At 53.1% G+C, this 24,018-nt stretch overlaps 6 protein-coding genes across 6 annotated transcripts; 1 reads left to right on the top strand and 5 right to left on the bottom strand.

Moving 5' to 3' along the window:
* Positions 1-849: 849 nt before the first annotated feature.
* Positions 850-2,679, bottom strand: GLOTRDRAFT_121527 (kinase-like protein). The gene is made up of 10 exons (XM_007868316.1): positions 2,642-2,679; positions 2,491-2,592; positions 2,286-2,438; positions 1,955-2,230; positions 1,797-1,903; positions 1,666-1,747; positions 1,549-1,617; positions 1,432-1,491; positions 1,243-1,374; positions 850-1,180 (listed from the first exon to the last, which is right to left on the bottom strand). The coding sequence occupies exons 2-10, from the start codon at positions 2,542-2,544 to the stop codon at positions 947-949; spliced, it is 1,167 nt and encodes a 388-aa protein (XP_007866507.1). The 5' UTR covers positions 2,545-2,592; positions 2,642-2,679; the 3' UTR covers positions 850-946.
* A 43-nt stretch (positions 2,680-2,722) lies between these two features.
* On the bottom strand, positions 2,723-3,129 carry GLOTRDRAFT_116284 (uncharacterized protein). Its single transcript, XM_007868315.1, has 2 exons — positions 3,087-3,129; positions 2,723-3,013 (listed from the first exon to the last, which is right to left on the bottom strand). Exon 2 carries the CDS (start codon positions 2,940-2,942, stop codon positions 2,763-2,765), a length of 180 nt encoding a protein of 59 aa, XP_007866506.1. The 5' UTR covers positions 2,943-3,013; positions 3,087-3,129; the 3' UTR covers positions 2,723-2,762.
* Positions 3,130-3,737: 608 nt separating this feature from the next.
* On the bottom strand, positions 3,738-8,863 carry GLOTRDRAFT_41780 (IkappaB kinase complex, IKAP component; the record flags this gene model as incomplete). Its single annotated transcript, XM_007867902.1, has 22 exons — positions 3,738-4,036; positions 4,088-4,215; positions 4,273-4,396; positions 4,449-4,611; positions 4,667-4,791; positions 4,842-4,979; positions 5,030-5,093; positions 5,145-5,239; positions 5,292-5,415; positions 5,468-5,601; positions 5,655-5,815; positions 5,870-6,028; positions 6,080-6,533; positions 6,596-7,111; positions 7,168-7,260; positions 7,315-7,405; positions 7,463-7,497; positions 7,559-8,116; positions 8,181-8,261; positions 8,318-8,386; positions 8,430-8,601; positions 8,660-8,863. The coding sequence occupies 22 exons, from the start codon at positions 8,861-8,863 to the stop codon at positions 3,738-3,740; spliced, it is 3,987 nt and encodes a 1,328-aa protein (XP_007866093.1).
* A 276-nt stretch (positions 8,864-9,139) lies between these two features.
* Positions 9,140-12,246, top strand: GLOTRDRAFT_41938 (uncharacterized protein; the record flags this gene model as incomplete). The annotated part of the gene is made up of 11 exons (XM_007867913.1): positions 9,140-9,683; positions 9,736-9,935; positions 9,973-10,164; positions 10,213-10,293; positions 10,345-10,575; positions 10,632-10,692; positions 10,762-11,234; positions 11,300-11,412; positions 11,470-11,805; positions 11,862-11,976; positions 12,034-12,246. 11 exons carry the CDS (start codon positions 9,140-9,142, stop codon positions 12,244-12,246), a joined length of 2,559 nt encoding a protein of 852 aa, XP_007866104.1.
* A 276-nt stretch (positions 12,247-12,522) lies between these two features.
* On the bottom strand, positions 12,523-14,458 carry GLOTRDRAFT_129648 (PLP-dependent transferase; the record flags this gene model as incomplete). The annotated part of the gene is made up of 5 exons (XM_007868314.1): positions 12,523-12,858; positions 12,927-13,178; positions 13,235-13,615; positions 13,679-13,958; positions 14,013-14,458. The coding sequence occupies 5 exons, from the start codon at positions 14,456-14,458 to the stop codon at positions 12,523-12,525; spliced, it is 1,695 nt and encodes a 564-aa protein (XP_007866505.1).
* Positions 14,459-19,595: 5,137 nt separating this feature from the next.
* GLOTRDRAFT_116281 (uncharacterized protein) lies at positions 19,596-21,398 on the bottom strand (the record flags this gene model as incomplete). The annotated part of the gene is made up of 7 exons (XM_007868313.1): positions 19,596-19,960; positions 20,044-20,171; positions 20,225-20,277; positions 20,349-20,638; positions 20,690-20,955; positions 21,002-21,076; positions 21,133-21,398. 7 exons carry the CDS (start codon positions 21,396-21,398, stop codon positions 19,764-19,766), a joined length of 1,275 nt encoding a protein of 424 aa, XP_007866504.1. The 3' UTR covers positions 19,596-19,763.
* Between the last annotated feature and the right edge of the window lie 2,620 nt (positions 21,399-24,018).

The raw sequence follows: 24,018 nt of genomic DNA, 5'->3' as shown, positions 1-24,018 counted from the left end.
AGGAAATAGTCCGTTGAAACATAGGAAGTGGCTGTGACGGCCTTAACCGTCACAATCAAGCCCTATGGTCATGGTCACAACGGACCTTTGGCAAATATGCGCCCACCAACAGCTCTGTCAAGAGAACTACTATATTATAAGCACTGTTTATAACCAGTCTTATGCATCAGGAAGTAGAGAGGTGTTCCTGTATGTCTGAGTCAGTGCAGAAATATCATCGACTGAGAAGTGTTGGGGATCTTTCAGAACTGAACAATGTGATCTTAGGGATCAAAGATATATATAAGTAGTTATAAGCTATTACCTATGTGTACATGGATGACAGAGGCTTGTTGATTCCCGACAATCGACCACACAAAACATAAACCCAGGCAGAAGAGGAACCGCCACAAATTGCCTTATCAAGGTGGTCCTCTCTCTTACGTGATGCTTTCGGGGTCCTGTTCACTTTAGGGGGTTGCCGTCGCGCGTTTTCTGGCCGTTGGCCCCTTGGCACCATCACTGTTCTGCGGATGGCGGCGGGACATGACTGCACCCTGTTCGGTCATGACCGGCCCGGGACCCCGGGACCAGGTGTATGCGGTGTAGTCATCATCAGTAGTCGGATAAAGTGAAAGTAAATAGCATCACGTAGCAGTTGAGTGGAATGGTGTGCAGGGCCTGCGAGTGCACTTGCAGGGGTACTGTATGTGTCCCCGTCTCGTAGTCCGTAACCCTTGTGCCATGAAGCCACTTAAATACATGTAAAGACACTTAAGTTTCCTCCATAAAACTCCACAGTCTCGGTGATCATTCGACTCAGGCTCATGAGATTAGTATTGGATTGAAGGGACACTGGCAAGCTGAATCGTGGAAAACTATCATATCAAGAGCATATTAATCAGTGGTATATATGGCGGATGTTTGACTAATATAGGGAATAATAGACTACACGACTGGATATGAGTTAGCGTCGGCCTGGATAGTATCTCTCCAGCAGATGGATCACCTCCTTCATTTCCGGTCTGAGGCCAGGGTCTGGCATCCAGCATGTCGACAGCACCAGCCACAGCCCCACATGAAGACCTCTTTGAATCACCTGGGCGTCTTTTGGCTCCTCAGGCCACACCCCTTTGCGTATCTTTTCCAAGACGGTGCTTGTGCGCTCGATGTAGTAATATGGCTCCTTGTGCGTGAGTACCTGCCGGAAGATGTGTCAGGACGAAATGGGAAGGGGCTCCATTGAGACTAGCGAACGCTTACCTCAAGGGCGGTCATGGCAAACATATATACATCCGCAGAAGCCAGTGGTATCCGGCCTTCCAGCATCTCCGGGGCCCGCCAACGACCGGACTCCTCTTGCGAAATGTAAGCATACAGACGAGAATTACTGATCTGGTGGAATAGAGTCACGTAAGCATGATGAAATATGCCCATAATTGATGAACATACATGATCGAGGTCAAAGTTTCCAATGAGGGGATTTCCGTGCTTATCGATCACGATATTAGCCTATGAAACGGCATCAGACCATGCACAGTTCTGTTGAATACCGAGGAAATCACTTACTCCTCTTAGGTCCCCGTGGATTATACACATATTGTGCAACGCGTTCATACCCTCCGCGATTCGTCGAATCTGATACAGTTAGAGAAGTATTGAACGAACCCAGTCAGCTTTACTTACTATACGCATGTGGTCAGTAGAAGGATTATTGTCCAGATATTGAACGACTGTCCCGTTGTCGTACTTTGGATATACGGCCGAGCTGCAAACGATTAGTCCATATTTTGTATGAAAAAGTGCGCAAGACTTACATCCAGGGCATCACTTTCTTCTGCGCAATGAAGCCGTATATTGGAACTATATAACTCTTGTTTTTTCTCCACGCTCTGTTCCAAGCTTCTCCTTCTTTCTTCAGCCGCTAAGTATAGACCTCAAAACAAGTGTCAGATGGAAGTAGTACGCCACTTACATCCGCCCATACCGCATCCCTCGCTCCTGCATGCAGAATAGCCTTTACTACGACCTTCTCTTTCCCGAGGTAAGTGCCGACATAGTGATCTGCAGGGAGAAAATCTTTTCCAAATATCTTGGAAATGACGCTGGGCTTGGGATTTGGCTCCACACGAACTTCCCCGCGATTCAGCACCAGATCCGGGAGAACGTCTCCCGCCTTTTGCAGAACGTCGTAGAGGGCTGATTCCAGGGCGCGATGCTCGGGGCTGTCCACATCACAGTATTTCAGACTCTGATGTCTGAAATCAGCCAGACCTTAAACGACGACGCACAATCAAGGTACTTACCTGCTGGTCAAGCCTCTCTATGTGCTTTGCTACGACCAACTCATCGAGGGCACCCTCAATCATTTCTCGTACTTCCGGCATACCAATAGAGAACATGAGTATTCTCCGGAGCTGTTCCCCTTCTTCGCCTTCCTGGAATTCAGGGTGCGCGCGCTACCAATCATTACTAACGTGTTCATCTTCCGTGATCATGTGAAATACCTACCAAAGTCTCATCTATATAAGCTTCGAGTTCTTCCTGAGATCTTTGGCTAGGCATGATTGTCTCGCAGTTACTCGTCCTCTGATTGAAGGTCACGAATGATCACTGAGAGAATATTGAGGCCAGATGCAATACATCAGAAGAGGCGACGCACCCTTAACTTCTGATATGTCTCGAGAGTCCACGTACGAGTGCAGTCGTGTTCAGCTTGTTGCCTTGCAGACTGTCTCTGGGGGTAACTTGATTCTGATACTACGAAACGATGGCTGGGGTATTTATACGGCATTGGATGGTACAAACTTCCCTAGGATTTCGGTTGCGCTCGCGATCGCATACCACAATAGAACAATGACAGTGAGCGTACACACCACTTGAAACAAGGGCGATTCGACGAAGCTAGTGCTGCGCACCTGTTGTGCCCACCATCGAACTCGGGCAGAAAGAATGATAAGCATTACCCGCTATATTCCGCTAAGCGCATGGCTCATAGAGTTCTACCGCGAAAGTTCCTCGAACAAGGGGACATCTGCAAGCGGGAGCCAATTGTGAGAATGCCCATATGGATAGAGCATGAGGGTACACTGTGTATCCAGGCCAACCTTCAGAGAATTTCCTTGTTTTTTGTCTTCTTCTGAATCTATCGAGGATAATAATGGGGCGCCTCCAGGTATACCTCTACGACACAGCATCTTATCCGCCGACCCCGAAGCCGACCTCGAATATGGTATGCTCGGCAAACCAGGACGGGAACGGCAATTCACATGTGTGCCACAAGGCACGCTTGATGTATCGTTGTGGGTCCCCAGTTGATAAATAGATAGGTACATGCACATTTCTCTGGGACAATTCGGTTGTGAGCCATGGATGGCTCAAAGAGCGATCATAGGACTGGCCTTCGCACATTGGACTGCTTACAGGCATCCTAGACTGGGTTTCAAGGAAACGAAGAAGAAGTTGTTCTACCGCGAATCACACGTTCAAATGTGCAGCGACGTTTTATTCCCGAAAGGTCATTTCTTGTGATGTACGTTCCCGAAGCGTGGTTGATGAGGCTGCACGCCCTGAACAATGAAAGGCTCAAACCGAGATCAAGGCCGAGGGAGATACTGTAAACTGACCTGACCTTATAGCTCAATGGCGGATCATGTACGATTGTGTACCATAATGTGACGCGATCGTACTATTGATACAGCGACGTCGGAAGATGTACTTGCTACAGTCAGTGAATAGATCCAGGTGCGAATCCAATGCTATGGCTTCCCAATACGCAAGAGCGCTAGACTCCAATCGCCGGAACTCAGCTGTGGTTTCGGTACTTTGTCTATGGGGTTGATCGTCCTTTCTTTCTCAAGTCGCTCTATCCTGGCTGCCCAGCTATCCTCGGGTGGGCCACCGGCTTCGTCGTTCTCGACAGGTTTTCTCCATATTTCTTCAACTGCTTCTGTAAGTTCCGCTTGAAAAGCCAGTATATCATCTTGGAGCGAGGACCCCGCTTCTTTATGCGCTGGCGTAAACTGGAAAAGATGGGGCAAAAGTGCGCCCGCTTCCGCTGCAACAATGCCTAACCATTACTCAATACCCAAGGTCATACTTGGCTTACCTTGTGAAGTCGTAAACGTATTCACGAGCTTCGTCACGGAGTTCAGTAGATATTCTTCTTCATCGACTGTACCCTTCCGACCGGATCCAATCTTCCTTTCCATCTTCCGTTTCGACCGTGAGCTGCGCCTAATCAGCACCGCGTTTTGTTAGTCCACAATCGAGTATGAAAGTAGCATCACGTACTTGGACGTGCGAGACGCGGTAGAGGGAGCCACCGTGTATCGAGTGAAGGCAGTAGGAGCCATCGAAACGTCCGTCATGACATCTACGTTGTGCAGTGTGGTATCCTCCACTCCATAGAACGCGTCTTGAATATTGTTAAACGAGGCAACTGTAAGGTCAGCCGAAAGCATGCATACCTGGCTCCTCAATTTTCTTTACGCGTAACTCCCGGATTCGATGTAACTGCTTCTGCAGTTGTTCCCTCATCTCACTAATATCTTCTCCTATTTGACTTCGACTCTCGAGGATTGCTGGGAGAACGATTTCCGTCAAGAGGTCGGGCGTCTTATGGAGGGAGATCTGACGAAAGATGGTAAATATGGTAGAAACTGTGCCAATGAAATATGGCACGAACAATCCTTCGAGCCTCTGAGAAGAGGTTCCCTTCCACCAGAGCAATAATTGCCTGTCGAAAATCCTTGGCGTAATCAATGAGCACAGTGGCAGCATCCGCGAACCGCTTTCTCGACATTAAGCCCTCTGTGAAACTTACAACCTGAGTAGCGCTAGGATATGACGATGCAGCGTACCAGCAACTCTCCAAGCCATATTCGCGAGCTCATCTTGGGGGATGTCGCTTGACACGGCCAAGTCGAATAATTCCTGCCATTCCAATGCCTTCTCGTATGCGACGAGGGCCTTCGGCTGTCTGTGGGCTTCCAGAAATGCTAATAACAAAGCACGTCAGAAGACGACGTCCGGGAAAGAGATGTCTCACCTAGCGCCGCTTGTCTGAATTCTCGCCGCTCGAACAACCAATCGCCGTATATGTCAAGGACGGACTAACACGATTCAGCTTTCAAGTGAGGGACCCCGAGACTCAAGCGACTCACAGCATAATGATCCGTGTCCTTCCAGAGTGATAAAGCAAGCTCATATAACCTATGTCGCTCGACATATTCCATAGCTTCGTCAAACTTGTCCCACCCTGAGGACGAATGTATCATATTCGGATGCTCGGCAGATACGTACTTACTTACCAGCCAGCCGGAGGTTCCATAAGGCTTTATCGTGGCGCTTGAGATGATCGTCTATCTTAAACCTTTGATAGTCGGTCTCGTAAGACCGTAATTCACGCAGGAAAGGCAGGTATTCCCTCGGATCCTAGGGATTCGTTCATCAGCTAAAGACCACTGGAAAAAGAAGTCAATTGGACCTTCTGCGCATGCTGAGCGATCATCAGGAAAATCGAGAAGTCGTACATGCCCAAGGCAGTGTCGAGCAGTCGATCGGTGTCTACAAGGAAGATGATGTACTTGACAGCGTCCTCGACCAGATCTGGTTCGTCATCTACGTACGTTCGCTATCAGCGTACGTCTGTCAAACCGAGGCTATCAACTTACCTCGCAAGCGGAGTAAAAGCTGGAGAGCAGGCTCGTACTCGGGAGGTCTTTTAACTACATATGATGTCAGGATCGAGCTCGTATACTTCTTCAGATCCTTCGACTCCATTTCGGACCTGATGGAGTCGCATAACTTAGCGACCATCTCCGGACTTAGGGAACTCGAACTGGAATGATGATGAGTAGTTATCGTGGCCGACTGCATCCGGACATACCCTAGACTCGTCAAGAAAAGATTCAAATACTCCGGGTCCCCGACTTGCTCCACGAACGAGGAAATATTGCCCAAGAACGCGGTCTCATCACGATTGACCAAGGTGCTTAAATCGATGCGGTGTTTCCTAGCAGCCAAGAAGGCTTTGCGGTATTTACCCCTGTGACAAGTCGTGTCAGATTCGGAGGATCTCTGAAGTTAATCCACGTACCGTTCTACGTCCTCCATGATGGCCTTCATGACCAAGGGTCTTGGGCTAATCGTCTCTAGGTTGCCCCGGGGCATCTGGAGAACAAGCGTCATAGTACTTGGCACCGCCGTAACTATCCTCGTTCCTCGTTCCACTCGTCGTTTTTCCCAGCTGACTATGCCCGGCACTTCCTCGGCACTGCTCAACAACTCTGAAAGGCTTTCCGTCGGTGCAAAGTGTACTTCATGTGATGTCGTGGTGAATATCACAAAATCTGATGCCAATGCGAACGAATTCAGACTTGAAGCGATGAGACGCTGGCGCGACGTTGAATCAGTGACATAGAGTCTCCCCGAGTCAGCCAACCCGACGAAGAATCGAGCTTCTTTGCCTGAATCACTGGTGACGAGTGCTGAAGAGTCTAAGCAGAACTCAGGGAAGCGCGATGTCTGAGTAATATCGCCGTCCGGTTCAACTGTGTAAAGCTCGAGGTTACGACCTATCCAACCAAGATTGTGAACCGTTCTAAGTACCCACCGGAGTGAAGCCGTCCGTCTGCGGACTCCCAAATTATTGCGCCATCCGAGGAAGAGACTAGCCACCCATTGCAGCCCGGAAGCTCCAGATCGGTCTCCCTTGTTAACCGACCCCCAGTAATCTCAGCGGACGTCAAGACGTCCACAACGTCGGCGTCATATTTGGTACTCAGGACAGCAATGTGAATCCGCCGTCCTTGGCTGCCATCCTCCGTCGATAGATTGATTTGTCGTGCTTCTCGTTCACCAGAAGCACGGCCGATCTGGTCTTCCCATAACAGGACAGGATCCATAACCTTGCCGCGTCCGAATGTTAGTCTGGTCCTAAGATCCCAAACCTGTACTCGATTCGAACCCCACAGAACGCCGAGTACATCCTTCTGCGGTGAAAATGCAAGGTGGGTTGGGGTACGGTGATCCTTAAACATAGGCGAGTCAATTTTCCCTATGTTTAGCTGGCACGAAGACATCGGGGGCGGCACGTTCTGCATCCGGAACGGTGTCAGCAGTAACTTTGCTACCGACACGCGTGGTAAGTACTGCGAGACTGACAATGATAAGGCACGGACTGACTTCCATCGACAACTGCAACTGATCCACTGTCCAGCGGAGGTTTGCTCATGGAAGCGTGAGTTTTCCACGCGAATATTTTCTGTGTTAATTGGGCTGAGTAGATTCTGGTCAAAATTAGTGAGTCTTTCGACATGTTCGGTGACTTACTTGGAGTTGTTAAACTAAGATGCAAAGCCTTCTCCGGATGCCAAGCAACGGATGTGAATCTAACCGATCCCTTAGGTGGCAGTATTTCCTGCTTCAAGTACCTTTAATAACTTGTTAGACATGAAGGATACGGTTAGTTGTGCCTGACTTGCCAATGGTAGTTGCCAGTCGTCCATAATTGGACTTCATATCCGTGTCAGCTAACCTTACGCAGGCCGCATTTATGAGACGCAGATAGACGCACCTATGTCTGTCTCCTCGGTTTCTACCCACAACGCCAGTACGTTAGAGTCGGAACTCCAACTCAACTCCTTCACCTTGTAGCCCCATTGGCGGTTGCTATCGACCGTCTGCGGTGTAGACCGCAAGTCTGTCTCGCGAATTCCGAACTCGCCGTGCCTCAGGCCGTTCCTCTCGAAGAATACGAGGTCATGTCTCCCTTCTTTGCCCGAACCGCCACCCTCGAACCCGAACCGCTGCGTGGAGGCAATCAAATTACCAGAAGGCCTCCAAGCTAGCGGATGTTCGAGGCCAGCGACAGGTTCCGAGGTGGACTGCAGAGCCGCTTGTCGATCGTAAACGCGCAATATGCGGCGGCGAAGCCCCTCTTCTGGCGGTGGCGAGAGAGTGGACACGACGAAGTACGCACCGTCGCCGCGCCAGCTGATGCGCGGTTGAGCGTCATCGTCAGGGCTGGAGCCCATGCTCGACAATGATGCACTCGGGACTTGGGCGGCAGCTTTGCCGAGAGAGCCGTGAAACTGTGTCTGCTTGGAACCCCACCCCACATTGATAGGGGCGTCTGGTGTATAGCAAGCATTTATGCTCAGTGACAGTACCATGATACAACATTCAGCATGTCCCACCTTCCCCAAAATCCGCGGCGTGCAAGGGTGCTTCAGACAGTACGTCGAACGTCGATGTCATTAAGATGAGCTTTTCGTCGCCTTACCGGTGCTAATTAGTGGACCTGCATCTACTGGTGTGGACGCGTACAATTTACCTGTCACAAGGACTAATAAGGAATCATCCGGACTCCAGGCGGCTGCCAGAAGGCCAGACTCCACGGAGCCTACCACTTCCGCCTACAGGGACGTCGGTGGCAACTCTATCACCTCGAATACTGGAACTTACTTCGTCTGTCATATTATCCAGGGAGATAGTCGTAATGTCTCCAGAGCGCATCACAAATACCATCGTGCGCGACTCTACCATAATTCTCATGGAAACGACTTGGGCGACGTCGGACCCAGGGGGAAGGCATGCCGAGGTAAAGCTGGAGATTAACTACACGTGTGCAGGTTACGCAACGGACGAGGAAGAATCCTGATGCAAGGGAACTCACCTCCGGTTCCGCTCGACCACCAGTAGAACCGAGTGCAGGTGTCTTCCATATGCTGACTTCGACATCCGCATCTGCATTCACCAGCTCCGCAGCGGCATGAACGTACCCTTCGTCGACATCATAGCAGATGGATGTGATTTTTGTTCGCCCAGCTTCCTCAAGTAAAGCAATGTGGCTGAGAGCCCGAACGACCAGACTCCTCATTTTTCGACCACGGTCTCGCTGGGCACCTAGACAATATTATCAACAAGCAAGAAACAGCTTATTTCTCCGTCGGTACGGGCGATGAGTCTTGAACCAAGCTGGCGATCTTGCAGCGAGTGAGTCGACCAGATGAAGAACTTGCGATCAAGGATTAATCTGCCCGTTACGCGTGATAAGATGGAGATATGTCCAATGCAAGTAATGATATCCAAGAACTTGTAAATAATGCAATAATATACTCCTCCTGTGCTCGCTGCCGCCGGCTTCCTCGCCGACATGGAATTCCTGTCTCAAACCTACGTGGCTTTGCGAGGGCCGACGGGGGCTCCTCAGACGGCTCTTGAGACAATCTCGAGGCTCAGCGACAGACTCTCGCCGTCGACTTTACTTGCTGATCGCCGAGCCTCGGTATTATCACTCAAGGGCCTGTCTCGGGATCACAAGCGAGATGTCGGCGAATGCGCTTTACCCGGTCTACTGGAGGTCTTGCAGAACGACGCTGAACTGGATGCGGACGTTGGGAAAGCTGTCCTAGAAACGCTCAATACTCTGTGTGATACGGAGGAGGGAAGTCCTGAGGTCAAGGAGCTAGGTTTCAAGCATTCGGATCGTGTCCTGGCCGATGACAAGGCCGCCCACAAGCTGCTTGCATTGCTGGCTGCTGATCAGACGTTCTATACGCGTTACGGTGCTCTACAGTTTCTGTCGACTCTCCTCCGCAATAGGCGACAGCTCGTCCAGAGTTACTTCCTGACGGCTCCAGCCGGCCCAGCGGGTATCATGGCCGTTCTTGAGGACAGAAGGGAGATCATTCGTAATGGTCTGTGCTCAGAGTGCTTAGATTGGAGAACTCGAGTATTTACGCGCTGTAGAGGCAATTATTATGTTGCAGTCTCTCATTTCGCAAAGTCCTGAAATCCAGAAAGTCCTCGCGTTCGAGGGCGCTTTTGAGAGGTTGTTCAACATTATAACCCAGGAGGGCGGTGTTGAAGGTGGTATCGTTGTCCAGGATGCCTTGCTTTGCGTTGATGGGCTCTTGCGTTTCAATACCTCTAACCAGGCACGACGCTCCGTGGTCTGCATAACTATTTGTTAACGTTGCGTTACAGAGCTATTTTCGAGAGACGCCCATGGCCATGGTGCTCTTGTCTCTCCTGCAATTCCCTCCGAACTTACCCATCCACGAAGCTGCCCCACAGCAGTTTGCCTTACAGTTCTGGGACGCCCAAAAAGGCCAGAATGCTGGTATAGTAGTAGGGATCCTGGGTATGCTTGCTGCCAATGAAGGTAGCAGTGTCAGTGTAACGTTCAGCTGATCGGTAGGTGTAATACTCATATGACGTCTCCAGGTGAATGGCTTGTCACCCTTTACGCGATGCTTGTTGGAAATGGCGCTGGCATCCAATGCACCGACAGCCTTGAAAACACAGGTACGTTCCACGTCAGTAGCTTGTTTTGGTTTACATATCACGCGCCTATAGTCTCTACGACTTCTTCCCATCAATCAATCCCTCCCCCTGACAGACATACTAGTTACTACATACATGCCTGTTCCAGAAACCAATGGAGAAGAATGGGATCGGCTAGAACCTGCCTCCGCCCTCGATGCGCTTGTAGAACTGGTCCTGAGCGGCGAATACAGCGGACTATACAGTGCTAGACGAGATAAGGAAGGCTTGGAACTTCGAGCAACGGCCGCCAGCGTATTCGAAGTACGTGCAGATGTTGGCCCTCTCCGAGTCGACGCATTGATGTCTCAATCGTATAGAGCTTCGTGGGCCAAGATGACGTCCGCCTACTCATTTTGCAGGCCATGGTGCCTCCTGAAGGTGTGGATTCTGTCCATACTGTACGACGGGAGCGGGCCCGCTGACGTATGGAACGATTGAACCGAGCAGATTCAACCACCCCGCCCCCCGTCACCCCCCTTCTTCAGTTCCTCGCCACGCCCCCCACTTCGCCCCTCGTCCCCGCCTCGGTTATCTCCACCCAACTAGCTGCGATTTTATTCGCTCACTTGATCCGGAACTCTTCACGCGCCAAAGCGTTGGCACGATCGATCAAGCCCCCCTCTGCGGGAGGTATCGACGGCGGCAGTTTCTTTGTGCCTGCTGACGGCGGCCCTCCTTCGCAAGCTCAGCAAGAACCGCAGCCAACTGAAGAAGACGACGATTCCCCGCAAACGCTAATCCAGCTTCTGAACGAACACCTTTCTTTGGCCTTGCTATCGCGTTCTCGGGCTTCGAGTTCTGACCGAGAGGCCCGCGAATGGGATCGACTTGTCACCGTCTACCTCTGTCTTCTATCTCAATGGCTTTGGGAAGACCCCAAGGCAGTTCGGGAATTTTTAGATGCCGGCGGTTTGGGAATTGTGCGTCTCGCTTAACCCGCTTCTCTGACTCTCGGGACTATCCTGACTCGAATTGCGATCGGTAGTTGGTAGAACCCGTGAATCAGACTTCAGAAACAGACGTCCTCGTTCCGGGTCTATGCGCGCTTCTATTGGGAATCTGCTACGAATTCAATAGGGAGCCTGGGGAAGTGACAAGGTATGTGCGACGTCACGCGTCTGCGGCGAAGTTCTGATATCTGTTGACTGCCGCCAGAGCCACCATCCACCCAATTCTGAATCGACTCGGGGTTGACGCGCTGATGGGCCGGATCACGCGTCTACGGGAAGACGAGCGATTGAAAGCGGTGTCCCCCGAATCGACAGTCCTGCCCTATCCGACACCTGCTCATTCGCAGCCGGGGCTCAAACCGGAAACAGCTGACGAAGCTGAGATATGGTTCGATTGGCCTTTCGTCGACTTCCTGAAGTCGAATTATTGTAAGCGCTCACACGTTAGCGCCCGAAACGCCTTTCTCACCCCTTGCATCCCAAAAAGATACGATCCAGCGAGGGATCCGCACAGATCCCAACTCGTTATCGTCTTCCGCAGGTGAGTAGTTCGAAGCGGCCGCGATGACCCGCGTCCAACTGTATTCCAGGGCAGAGTCCTGAGGCAGAAGCCGTGGTTGCTTCCTTGCGAGAGGTGATTCGAAAGCAGGCGCAAGAAATCGAAACGTTGCAGAACAAACTGAAGACGGCGTTGGCAGAGAAGGAGCAAGAAGTAAGCATGCACCCGCGCTCCTCTCGGTACTCGCATGTAGAACTTACATTTCCGCAGACAACTGCCTTGCAAACGCAGGTTTCTCAGTTGACGTCAGAGCTGCAGTCTTCGAATGAGAAACGCCAGGACGTAGAGAAAGAGCAGGAAGACCTCCTCGTGCTTCTGGATGACTTGAGTAGCAAGCGTCGCAGAGACAAGCAGCGTCTTCGGGAGGCTGGCCTCGAAGTATCGGAAGACGAAGGCGATGACGAAGAGGAAGACGAAGAGTGAGTTTCGACCTTATGATTAGGACAACTAAGACTCTTCGAACTTGGAATCCGAATGCGAATGGAATTTCTACGATGTTATACATTGTACAAAACGAGCGATGGGATAACGCGAGGGAAAGACTAGGTGAGAGAAAATCGAGGGAGAGGAATAAAAAGAAAAAAGCCGAGAAAGGATGGTTTCCAACAATACAATGTTCGAGATATTCGTACAGGTATTCGATATGATGAGTGATAATGATACAACACGTCCCCCCGAACTCCTTCTCATATTAACAAATTAAATAGCCTGACCTGTTTTAGTGCTCATCCAGTCCTCCCACATGGCCTGGCGCGTCCCCTCGCACGCCATCGCCGCCGCGAACTGGATCACGCGCCACACGTCCTGGAACGTGCTCGCGAGCCCAAGGCTGACGCGCACGACACCGAGCTCGCGCCCGACGACCTCCTCGAAGTCCTTCAGCGTCACGCCCGGGTACAGCCGAGCCATGTCCTCCTGGATGCCCAGGATGGCCGCCGCCCCGCCGGGGTTGCACATGCACCCCGTGCGCAGCGAGATGTGCTGCTGCGACGCGGCGTGCTCGACGAACGAGTTCGGGAGCATCGCGCCCGACGGCTGTTGGTGTGGCATTTTATCAGTATGTATGACTAAGGGCGATGGATAGATAGCCGGCGGCGACTCACGGAGAGGAAGATCAGCGCCACGACAGATCCGGTGTCTGATTGTTCGCCGACGGATCTTAGTCGCCGGCCTGGAAGCCGGGAGAGGATGCGCACGACGGGCGTGCCCGCGCGCTCGTGGCGCAGCTGGGACAGCGACGTGGTGAGGTGGTCGACGAGGCACGAGAGCCGCAGTGGGAGGAAGGGGAGATACGCGGAGAGGAAGCGCAGCCCGTCAGTGATTGCTGGCAGGGTGAGATAGTTGATGGTTCCGTCCTGAGGGGTGATGGGCTCAACAAGGGGCAGGAGATAGGGGTGACGGCTAAACTTACCTCGAACTGCTCTTGGAGGTCGTGCGCCATCGTGACGAGATTCCCGGGCACCTGGACGACGTCGACGGTGCCTCCGGCAAACCACGGTCTCTTGAGTTTTGCGAGGAAGGACTGCTTCACGACGAGAGCCCCCACGCCGGTGGGGTAGCCGAACATCTTGTAGAAGCTCACGGCCATGGCATCGACCGGCGTCTCCTCTAGGGAGATAACAGAAGTAGGCGCTAACGCGGCCGCATCGAGCAGCGTGTGGTACCCGAGCGACGACGCAAACTTTAGGAGCGTCAGCGGGTTTTTAGAGTTTGAGATATTCGATTGGCCGGTCATGGCGAATAAGGAAGGCGCGCTGTCCCGCCTTCGCGGTTTATGACGCGCGAGGGTAGCCTTCGCAAAGTGAGACGCGTGAGCATCAGAACGAGAACACGCCGGGCGGGTGATTGGCATTACCTTTGCTGTCGCGACGTGGAATCCGCCGTGCTGCGTCGACTCGATGTAGTGTACTTGCGCGCCCTTCTGAATGGCGAACTGGCGTATGCCGTGCACGCTGTTGTGTGAGTCGGCACCTAGGACGTAGCTGCTGTTCTCGGTGAATGGATACGATTCGCCGACGAGCTTGAGAGCCCCTGTGGCGTTGGCGGTGAAGATAACGGTGTAGCCTGGCGGGGCCCGGAAGAACGAAAGGACGGCCGCCCGCGCCTCGCTAGCGCAGGTGGACGAAACCCGGGAACTAGTAGAGCATGTTAGTAAGTTGCGCCACTGCCCATGAAGGCCGGTATCGTACCTGGGGCTGACTGAATGCGTGTTTCCGAGGACGGTAGAGTTGAGGAAGGCGGAATGGACGCGAATTAGGCTCTCGGGGTAAAGCGAGCCGCCCATGTAGTCGACATATGTCTCTCCGCCGCGGTCGAGCCTGGAGAAATCGCTGCGCCGTAGCGAGTCAATGATCCATGTCGACTGGAACTCGGGGTACGATTTCAGAAACGCCCTGTATGCGCTCGCGGTCTCGTCCTGGGTAAAGTCGGGCGGCGGCTGCGCATAGAGCGGGAGGTGGTCGAAGCTGGATTTTTCGCTGAGCAGATGTTTCTCGCTGACGAAAGTGTGGTTGTCGGATATGATAGAGCTGTTCGCGGACGACGGCGACGCGCAGCCGAGGGCGAGGTTGTGGGCAAAGGAGCGTTTGCGCGAGATGGCGGGGTGTCCGGCGGTGGTTGAGTGAGAGTTGCCCATGTTGGGAGCTGTGGTAAGCACGCTGGCTCTGGCTGCCCCCGCCGCCCCCCTCCCTCTTTATACGCGTCCGGTGCATATACCGCACTCTGGCTTGTCGAAATTCCGGAAACACAGGCTCTGCCGGCGTCGACGATCACAGGCACTCACGGGAATTCAATGATAACAAAAGTAGCTAGACGCTGCAACGGAGACGTTGTCTCGACATGTCCACGACATGGAATCCCCATTGACTCGCAAAGGCTGTGGCCGGTATTCTACTTTCGTAGAGGGATGAAAGGAGGCCAGCACTGGAACCGAATGTCGGACTCCGGATCTCTCTATCCTTTCTCGCTACTCTTACGGCAGAGTACTGCTTCCGGGGCCGTCGGACTGGTTCGCCCAGCGTCCGCGATGCCACATGGCGCCCACGTATTTCCCCCCGTTCGCGCCAATTGCGCTGACAGATCGTGTCTCCTGGTAGACGCCTGCCGCACCCAGCCAGTTCTGCGCCACTGGCACAGGCGCGAGCCGAATACGCAAGAACAAGGCCTGCTTGGAATGGACTTGCGCTGGGTAAGCGACCATGATCCGGGCTCGAGCTATCCTGACCCAGGGTTTAGTGCCACCAGGTATCAGACAGCACGACTGGACCGTTATAGTGCGACAAGCCTGAGACGCTCGCAGGCGCCCCGTATCAGGCAGCCAGTCCCAATCCGAAGCTGCGATGATGGCAAGCGCTCTTATCGACCACAGACTAGCGGAATAATGGAAGTCCCAGCGCTCGCGCGAAGGTGAATCGTATCTGACAGAACATGCCGTGAACCGACCCTGCTCTTCCTGCGGGCTCGCCTCGCAGCCATCCTCGAAGTAACAGTATGTATGCAATTAACCCGCCTTCTTCGCTCGCTCTGCGCTGCGCTGCAGACGAAGATCTCGTCCGGAAATGTACCTGACACCCCGGATCACTGCAGACGCATTTACTTAGGCTATGCCGTAGATCGCCCATCATGCCGTCCATAACGCGGTGGCACACTGGGTGCGCGCACAGGTTGCGCCGACGCTGACGAGCGCGCACCGCAAAGTGTAAGTCAGTAGGCAGTCTGACATGCTATCCGGAGGGAGTGTCATCAAGTACTAGTCACCGACGTCAGCCTCGTACGCGTACTGTATATGCTCCATGGCGATGATCGATGTGGCGAGCCGTCCTGTGCCTGTGACCAGCTAACATGAATGTGCTAGCACTGCGAAGGGAAAGCGCACTCAGTCGGTCCTCTGAATACACGGCAGAAGCTGCGCAAATGCATTGGCCCGCATCGATAACCATCGCGTGTGGAACCGAATAACCAAGAAACATCACAACTCTAGCTTCAACCCGAGCCCGAATCATCTGCGCTGTGTACGCACAGGAATGGAATCCCGCGTATACGCTACTAAGGCGCCTCCAGAGAATTCTGACTGGGCCATTTTGAAATATGATACTCTCAATTACAGGGGCACTCGTACTTGACAGGTATTCGGAGTTCACCTGGACGACAATACACTAACTGGAATCTAGAATGTGGGATCAGGCGATGTGGTTTCATCGATGAACAGCCATTGTCGAAGAGCAACGCCCGGGGAACAGGACGGACGGGGATGGTAAGACAAAAGCAAGTATCCCAGTCCATGGAAGAAGTCGAGGCCTGATAATCGAGAGAAAGTTGGAGTCGGCGATCTCGAGTGCACAGCTGAACAATGGCAGTACGTCCTCGAGAACAGTCTATTCGGCTGCCACGAGGCTAGCAAACGGGTGATGCCCATCACGCACAGACGATGCAAGGTATGAGTTCATCATATCGACCGAGACCCGGCGTTTACACGAACCCTTCGGGAGCGTTTACTTCTTTCTCGACCCCAACCTTGAATGATGCCGAACCACGCTATCGTATGTGATTCACCGGCATTCCACAGGCTTGAAGCTTGGGAGGGTATTTTCCCGCTACCGCGGGGCCGGGAACATCGAAGACACCGACCAGAGAAACCCAAGATCAGGATCCCCGACCTGATGGTCAAATTCTGCGACCATGATTGACCGGCCTTTACACGGTCCCTGGTCACTCGCCAATGAACAGGCTCGAGGAAAATCCAAGGCTCCGAGGCGTCAGGCTGAGGATCAGAATCAGCGGTCAGCAGGGCGATTGGCGATGCTGTGGTCCATCTCCAGTACAATTGGACTGAATGACAGGCCCCATAGCCGCGCTACCGGGGGGTGAGCGTCGCGGCTATGCCTGTGAGCATAGGGATTGCCGGTGCCTGTAGATGCATCATTCGCATTGTTCATCCCATCGAACAACGCACTGCTGCGGACGCACTCACCATCAGCCAACCATCGCATTAGGGGGGCCGCGGGGACGTGCTATGTCGGTGAGCTTGATTGACTGCCTGGGATGATGGACAGCTCGTACAATAATGATGCAGATACAGGAACAAAGGCAGTCTGGGTGATGGGAACACCCCGGTGACAAGATGGCGGTGCGCACCGTAATCTGACAGGCACCTGGACGTCTGTTGGGTGGTGGGAAGCGGTGAGTGCCGCCGCACCTGGCGAATGGAGCCGCTATCTTGGTTACAGCGAGCACTCAGCGGCACCACAAGCAGATGGCGCTGGGCGCGATTCGGCACGGTGCGTTTCTTGTCCTCGGATTAGCCGTCCTATTGTCCTCGCCAAGGATCCTGTGTGGAATGATCCAACGTCGGACCCTTCGAATTGCGCAATGCTACGCTGGGAGCACCACATGGGAACGGTAAACCTGTGTTGTTGGTTTACAAAGACCTCCCCGGGAGAATAGACTTCAGATCCGTCGAGGACATCTCCGAGGTCATAATTACATCTCGGATATCGGGGGGCTCCCGTTACTGACTCCGCGCTCCTCTTACTCCTATCTGCCGATAATGAAAGAACGCACAGCCTATGTACTCATTAAAAAGTACCGAGACTGCATCACTTCCTCGATGTTGAACGCTTGAGAAAAGATGCCCAAGGCTCTGTGGCAGAACTAACCGTTGGAGGATGAAGAGCAGGATAAACTATACAATGCGATGCCCGCGCTGGATGGGAACAGTCAGCCACAGAAGGTAGAGCGGGGCTTCGTCCCTGGACACGTGCCGGGCATCGCTTCTGTCAGATGCGATCTGCGTGGCGGTGCCGACGTCTTGTACCGCACCTGGATGAACGCGGGGGCATTTTCAGTCCGTCCCCTATTGGCTATGCTTTTGGTTAGCAGGAGAAATGCAGATACCTTCGGCTCGATATTACTCAAGTAATACTAGTCAGTGGAAGTGGCTGGGGAAACAGGGGATTGGTGAACCCCGGACTTGCTCAAAATAACTTATGCTCAGCCTCGACCAGAACACCAGAACCGTTCTCAGGTTGAGAACCTCGGAGTTGGGTATACATGTGTACGGTTTACCTTATCACTGAGTACAAGGAATACAGCTTAAGCTATGTCAATTCGTAAAATATTTGGTATCCCAAGCTTTGTACCAGTGGCCCGTCGGCTCACTTGCCAATAGTATTCGATTCCGGGTTGACGCGGAACGTATACTGAGTTTACATAGGCTACGTTGCTGAGAGCAAATGAATGACCAATCATCATCTTTGACCAATGAATAGGTGGTTAAACATATCATCCTCTTAATTCGCTGCCCACAGCCAGCGCTCACTGGCTGGCCAAAGCTCGGGAGCCCTTTAGACTGCTAGCGCTCAAGACGCCGTCACATCGGAAGAATCCCCCGCTCTTACACAATAAGAGATGGTATAGGACCTTTTTTGAGATACGCTGCGAGATGATAAGTGCTCGCCGCACTACAGGGGCTGGGGCAAAGCTGTTACGCCAGTCTGGGGAAAGATATCATCATCTCCATTGGCACCTACATCACGAAAGCAGAAGCCTCCAAGAATGGCGCCATGCACAGAATTTGTTCATCATGATACCAAGGGCCGTGGGGATACCAGACAGAGCGCAGAGATAGTAGTCTCACGCATGGCGAGATGCAAGGCTAGTACTTACGTGCAGGGAATGAGTCGACCAAAAGTCATGATCTATTCTCAGTACCCTGCTGTGGCAATCAGTCCAGCACACCACAATCTCACAGATATCGGCCCACCCACTCCCCCGTCCCCGAGGAGAATCAATATTCAAAAAAGAAACAGAAGACAAAGGCACACCACTGAAGAAAGAACCGACTGCTTAACTTTGGCTGAACTCACAATCCGCATAGGGATTGCAGAGCGCACCACGAGGCGGGGGAACATTCATCGAATGACAGAATCTGTTCGAGTCACTAGGATCCCCCTATGATATCGGGCTATTGCAGTCAATAAACATCGAGATACAACACACAAGGGCATCCACCAACGTCGCCTGAGATCGTTAGATCACCTCTTGCCGTAGTCATGTACCGAACACCGGACAACTGGTGAGTCCAGCGTCAGCTCCGGGACAGAGGTGTTCTACGGCGCACTTTGTATAATGTACCGGTGAGCGGTCTTCCAGAGCACGTTTTGGCTGCTCAGAAGATCCAGACCTTCGACCGAGTATCGTCGGGACGACAACCCAAAAGCCTCTACCATGCCATCCCGGAACCGGGAGTGCTGGCCTCCATCGGCGTAGCAATCGCCAGCCAGCGAACCGATTTACTGTCAGCATGGGTGCGCATGTATCGAGATACACTGGCGCTCCGGCCGTTGCTCGGGGGGTGTGCCTGCCGGGTGGGCCTCTCCGTCTCGGAGCGCAGGTTCGGCGCTATGTCCTTGGACAACCGCTCGAGCGCCCGCAGCGGGTATATGCCGGGGCATTGGTGTCCAGAGTATCGAGCCGAGAGCTCGGTGAGTGCACGTAACACGATCCCTGAGTCCCATATCGCCGAACCGAAGAACGCGTTGGGTTGGGTTGGTACCTGGTACGGAGATAATGCCGAGTGCAAGCCGCCGGAGTCAAAGCTGTTTAAGGCGGCCGTGAAATGGGAAGCTAAGCATGGTCAGCGACCATACGACATTAACCAGAACGTGCGTCTCTTTCCGAGCCACGCGATGTACTCACCTCTACAGGAGGTATCTCAGAAATAGGTATTTCCATTATTTCGATCGCAGCATCCACCGAATGCGGATCATGCTACGTGTCATAAGTAATCTGATGAGTAGCACATGTATTCACGATCCTATAAATTATGCAAGTGTCCAAGGGGTGCGTATACATGCGAAACAGCCACAAACCTATCCAACAAGCATTGTGTCATCTACGAAAAACGTTTACATCGCAAGGCCCACCTTAAGCCAGGCCACGCGTTATCGCGTCTTACGGCTCTCCTCATTTGGTGCCAGCACCACCTCGCTCTCAAACTCAAACCTCCCGGTGCCCTCCAGCCTCCTGATCAAGACGTCTCCGAGCGCGCTCATGGGGGTCAGGATCCCGCCCTGCTGCGCTAACGCGGGGAGGTCTTTCTTGTCGAGGACTAGTGCCAGGGCGCCCTCTGCGATCATCACTATATAGAAGAGGCAATGAATCAGGAATTCGTGGTAGTAGCAATATAGAGGTGGGATACAAAGGAAAGTGGATAATACTGACTGCTGGTGAGGAGGTACCCGGGATCGCCTCGCCCGCGTTGGCTGGTTCGTACATACGTCTGCTTGCCCGCAGAGTCGGGGCTGGACGTGGTAATAGAAGTATACGTCATGTGACCGTTCTCAAGAGATCTGTACATATTTCAGACAGCCACCCTCAACTAAGAACAAGTAAACTCGCGCACTCGTAGCTCCCGCCCGTGCCGGGCGGCCTGATCTTCTTCAAAATCCATCTAACCTATGAAAATAGACATATCAGTCTCAGTCTACTCCAATCCGGCGGAGTTGGATTATGGCAGGAGCGCTCACAGGCGGCAGCAGCAGCGCGAGGCCAAACACCGCAAAGGCCGCGGACATCAGCACCGCACCCAAGGCACTCGGTGTTGCCAGGAACTCGTCGTACGTGAAGTCCGGCCCGTACGCGAGCGCTTTCTCTTTAGGTCCTCCCCGGAGCGCGGCGAGCTGGTGCAGGCCCCAGGTGCGCTGGACGATCTGTCGGTTGGTGGGAGCCATGACGAAGAAGGAGCCATATACCCGGGGAGAGGAGGCGGGAAGGGTGTAGAGGAGACGCAGAGGGGGGTTGGGGCGACCGGTTAAGCCTTGGGTTAGGTTGAGTTAGGGCTAATTGGACAGTATATCTGCCGGCGTACCTGGACTGAGAGCATAAGCTCGTGTTCCATGAGCAAGCTCGTGTTTGGGGACCTCCTCGAGAACGGTCATGATGGTGTTAAGCGTGCCGCCCGAGACCGTGCCCTTGACTTCCACCGCCGTATCCGTCCGCTCGATCGTGCTCTCTAGCCCCGCCAGCGCTTTAAGCGTCTTGTTTGCGAGGAAAGCCGCTATGTCCGAGGGCACAGAGTCGAGCCCGCATGCGGGGACAATCACGGCGCCGGTCTTGGTTGCGAGGTAGTCGTAGCTGGGAGGGCTAAGTGGTCGGATGCGCAGCAGAACGTGGTGCTTACTGCCAGATCATGCGCGCGACCCAGTGACCCTCGCCGCTCAGGTCGAGGTACCCCTTCCCCAGTTTCGCGCAGGCTCTTGTGGCGGATGCAATTCAGGAAGTATGTAAGCGAAGGAGGGGCTGCCCACTCACTTCACAACGTTCGTGCCCCATCGCCAGTACGGTCCGACGGTGTTCACCACAACCTTCGCGTTCGCGACCGCCCTCTCGACGTCGTCGGCATTCGTCACGTCCACCTGCACAAGCTCGACGTCGTCGCCCAAGTTCAAATCCTTAGCGAGCTTCTCGAGCTTCTCCCGAGACCGAGCGCCGACAGCAAACGTGAATTCCGCCCGCTGCGGATGCGTCGAAAGGTAGCGCGTCGTGAGCTGGCCGGTGTAACCTGAAAAACAAAGCATAAGCAGTCATTCGAGACGGTCTATTGTGTTGTTCGCACCTGTCGCTCCCAGTACTAGAATATCTGCCATTGCGTTCTATGCTGACTGCCTTTGGCTGCACTGGCAGCCAGCGGCATGGAAGGCTTCACGTCACTATTCACACGCATTTGATTGTGACATGGGCGCCTTGATATCGATGCGTATTGGCGTCTCTCGGGCTCGACTTGGGACTTCCGTCGATTTCGGTCTTGCCCATATACGCGAAAGCAACATTCAATGAAGTTTCGCCACGGTTTTTGCGGGAAGATGGAGGAATATACGCAAGAGTGCTACGCGATAAAACGCTCACTGATCATCGTATTTTTTTGACCGCTACTTTTTGAGTAAATTCAGGATTCATCGCTGGCCTCGCCGGCTATCATAGTACTGGTTCACATTTCCAACCCGCCTCGCAAAGTGGTTAGGAGGCTAGAGGCGTCTGAGAGAACAAATTTACCCTAAGGGCACCTCGCATCCTCTGCGCTTTCTGCGTTAATGAGGCTGCATGGTAATAGCATCTGTGCAACTAGTGCGTATTCCCGCATAATTTGCTATATACACGGTTTCACGAGTGCAACGACGTAGTGCAGGTTTACCGGTATGTGGAAGCTTGTCAGCTACACGACTCATTGCCATTCCCGCAGCGTAGAGGCGTCCAACGAGCGATTCTTAGAGCTGACCATTGAAAAGAAACGCCTATAATTTGCTGAATCGGCTGCGAGTCAAATATCCATCGAGATAAAGTACCGTGGTGGCTTGGAGAGCAATCCTGATTCTGCCGATTCTGCCCCTCGGTCCCGCAATGAATCTGGCCCTGTACGAGCGCTCCGGTCAGCTTTAGCGCCGGATCGATGACATACCGCAGGAAAGCGGACGCTCGAGCGCGGCGTATACTCCGTGCTGGCGTCGTCAATCCTCGCTTCCGGTTTTCAACATGGCACATGGAGATTTCGGCCTTGCCTAGGCTACAGCTATCACCGTCCGGAGGGTACGTGAAACCCTCACGTACATCCAAAGGTGCTCGGGCACTGCGGAAATGGCCCCTCACGATCCACCCGTTAGGTTGGCCCAAACTCTGTATCGCGCTGTTCTGCAGGATGGCAGATAGGGTCTCACACGCGTCGATGGGTTAATTACCATCTCTCGAGCGCTTCGTCTGGCTATACCTGACTACGGGGGCATCTCTACCCACCTTCAATCTTTTCTCTGTTCGTCTCTAGGTCCAGTGCTGGTGACCCCAAAACTCTCCAGAATAAACAGAAAATGGCGGTGGCGACGACTTCAGAAATCCTATCCCCTGTCGCTGTATTCGGTCTCTGTCACTGTCTGCGCCCATGAGAAGTGCCTACTCCATCTTCTCTTGCGTCATTCGGCCCTCTCCAAGATTCAACGGTAGTGTGCGCTTATCTTCGCAAGGCGTATATGCGCTCATTTCCCTGGGCGTGTACTTGTTGGCTTCCCCTGGGCTCCTCCATCACCAATACCAGTAGACGCCCGCCATGGCAGAGGGCCGCACTGTGTATATTTAGCACGCCGTGCACGGGAGCCTGTTCGTGAGCGGTCGATCGTCAAAGACGCAGGGCTCCGGCGTCAGTTTGGAATTTTAGTACCAGTTGGAGGTAACTGCGATCTTGGTCCCAAAAGATAGGGGACAACCGTGCGCCTGTGTACAGAACCCCGTTTTTCTTCCGCTGAGAACCGTCCCTGGAGGCCGAGTATGAGTTACACTTAAGAAGGGGGGAAAACAAAGCATATTCTCGCGTGAGAGAGTTCCTCCTACTATCAATGCATAATTCATTTGGCTGCGTTACTCTGCTTCTCCAACCTGCCTCCACCCTATGCATAGATCTCCCCTCTATCTGCCTCCGCGTTCATTCCGAGTGTGGTACAAGGCGTCGGCACTGCCACGAAGATCGCATCTCGGAAGCGATGCTCGGCACGACGTCCCGCTGTTCTTCCGAGTCCGCGTTCAGCGTTCTCGCCCTCCCCTTCCTCTCGCGAGCCATTATACATGTATAGCTCATCCTCCTCTTCTTCTACCATCGGCAATTTCTACCCATGGAGCTCTGGGAAAAAACCGGGCTATAATTGAATTAGGCTCCTTGATTCCCAGCAGGCTACGTATTCTTTCCATTGACTGCAGATAGGACTGATAGGAGTGACATAGGAGCACGGCGTCATTAACAGGATTAACCCGACGGCCGAGAATTTCAGTGCGAAACTCGGAACGGTTCTGAAGTCTATTTCAACTGGACGCCGTTTTCTAGCCTTACCATTGCCATGGGGCGCTCCAAGCTAGCTGGCCTTACGAGGCCTATTCCATCTGGGTCTCGGTTGAAAAGGTGAAGACCGAATCGCCGCCTGGGAGCTTAGGATGGCTCTCAGGCGGGATCATGGGAACACCAAATCCGTGTTATTTGCATAGTACTTGACTGATACGCAGCTATCGACCTTTTTGCACAGACATCCAGTACGGCATTTTGTTTGCGATATGCAACCTTTCAACTGGAGACCCCCCCATCACGCGAGATAGTTCCCGTCTTGTATCTGCATGATTGTAGCGATCACTTGTGCTCCGATCCTCATGGCTGTTCTTCTCCAG

The sequence above is a fragment of the Gloeophyllum trabeum genome (genome assembly GCF_000344685.1).
Source record: "Gloeophyllum trabeum ATCC 11539 unplaced genomic scaffold GLOTRscaffold_00007, whole genome shotgun sequence".
Lineage (NCBI taxonomy): Eukaryota > Fungi > Basidiomycota > Agaricomycetes > Gloeophyllales > Gloeophyllaceae > Gloeophyllum > Gloeophyllum trabeum.
Note: the sequence above shows the minus strand (reverse complement) of the source record. Positions and strands in the feature narration are given on the sequence as shown.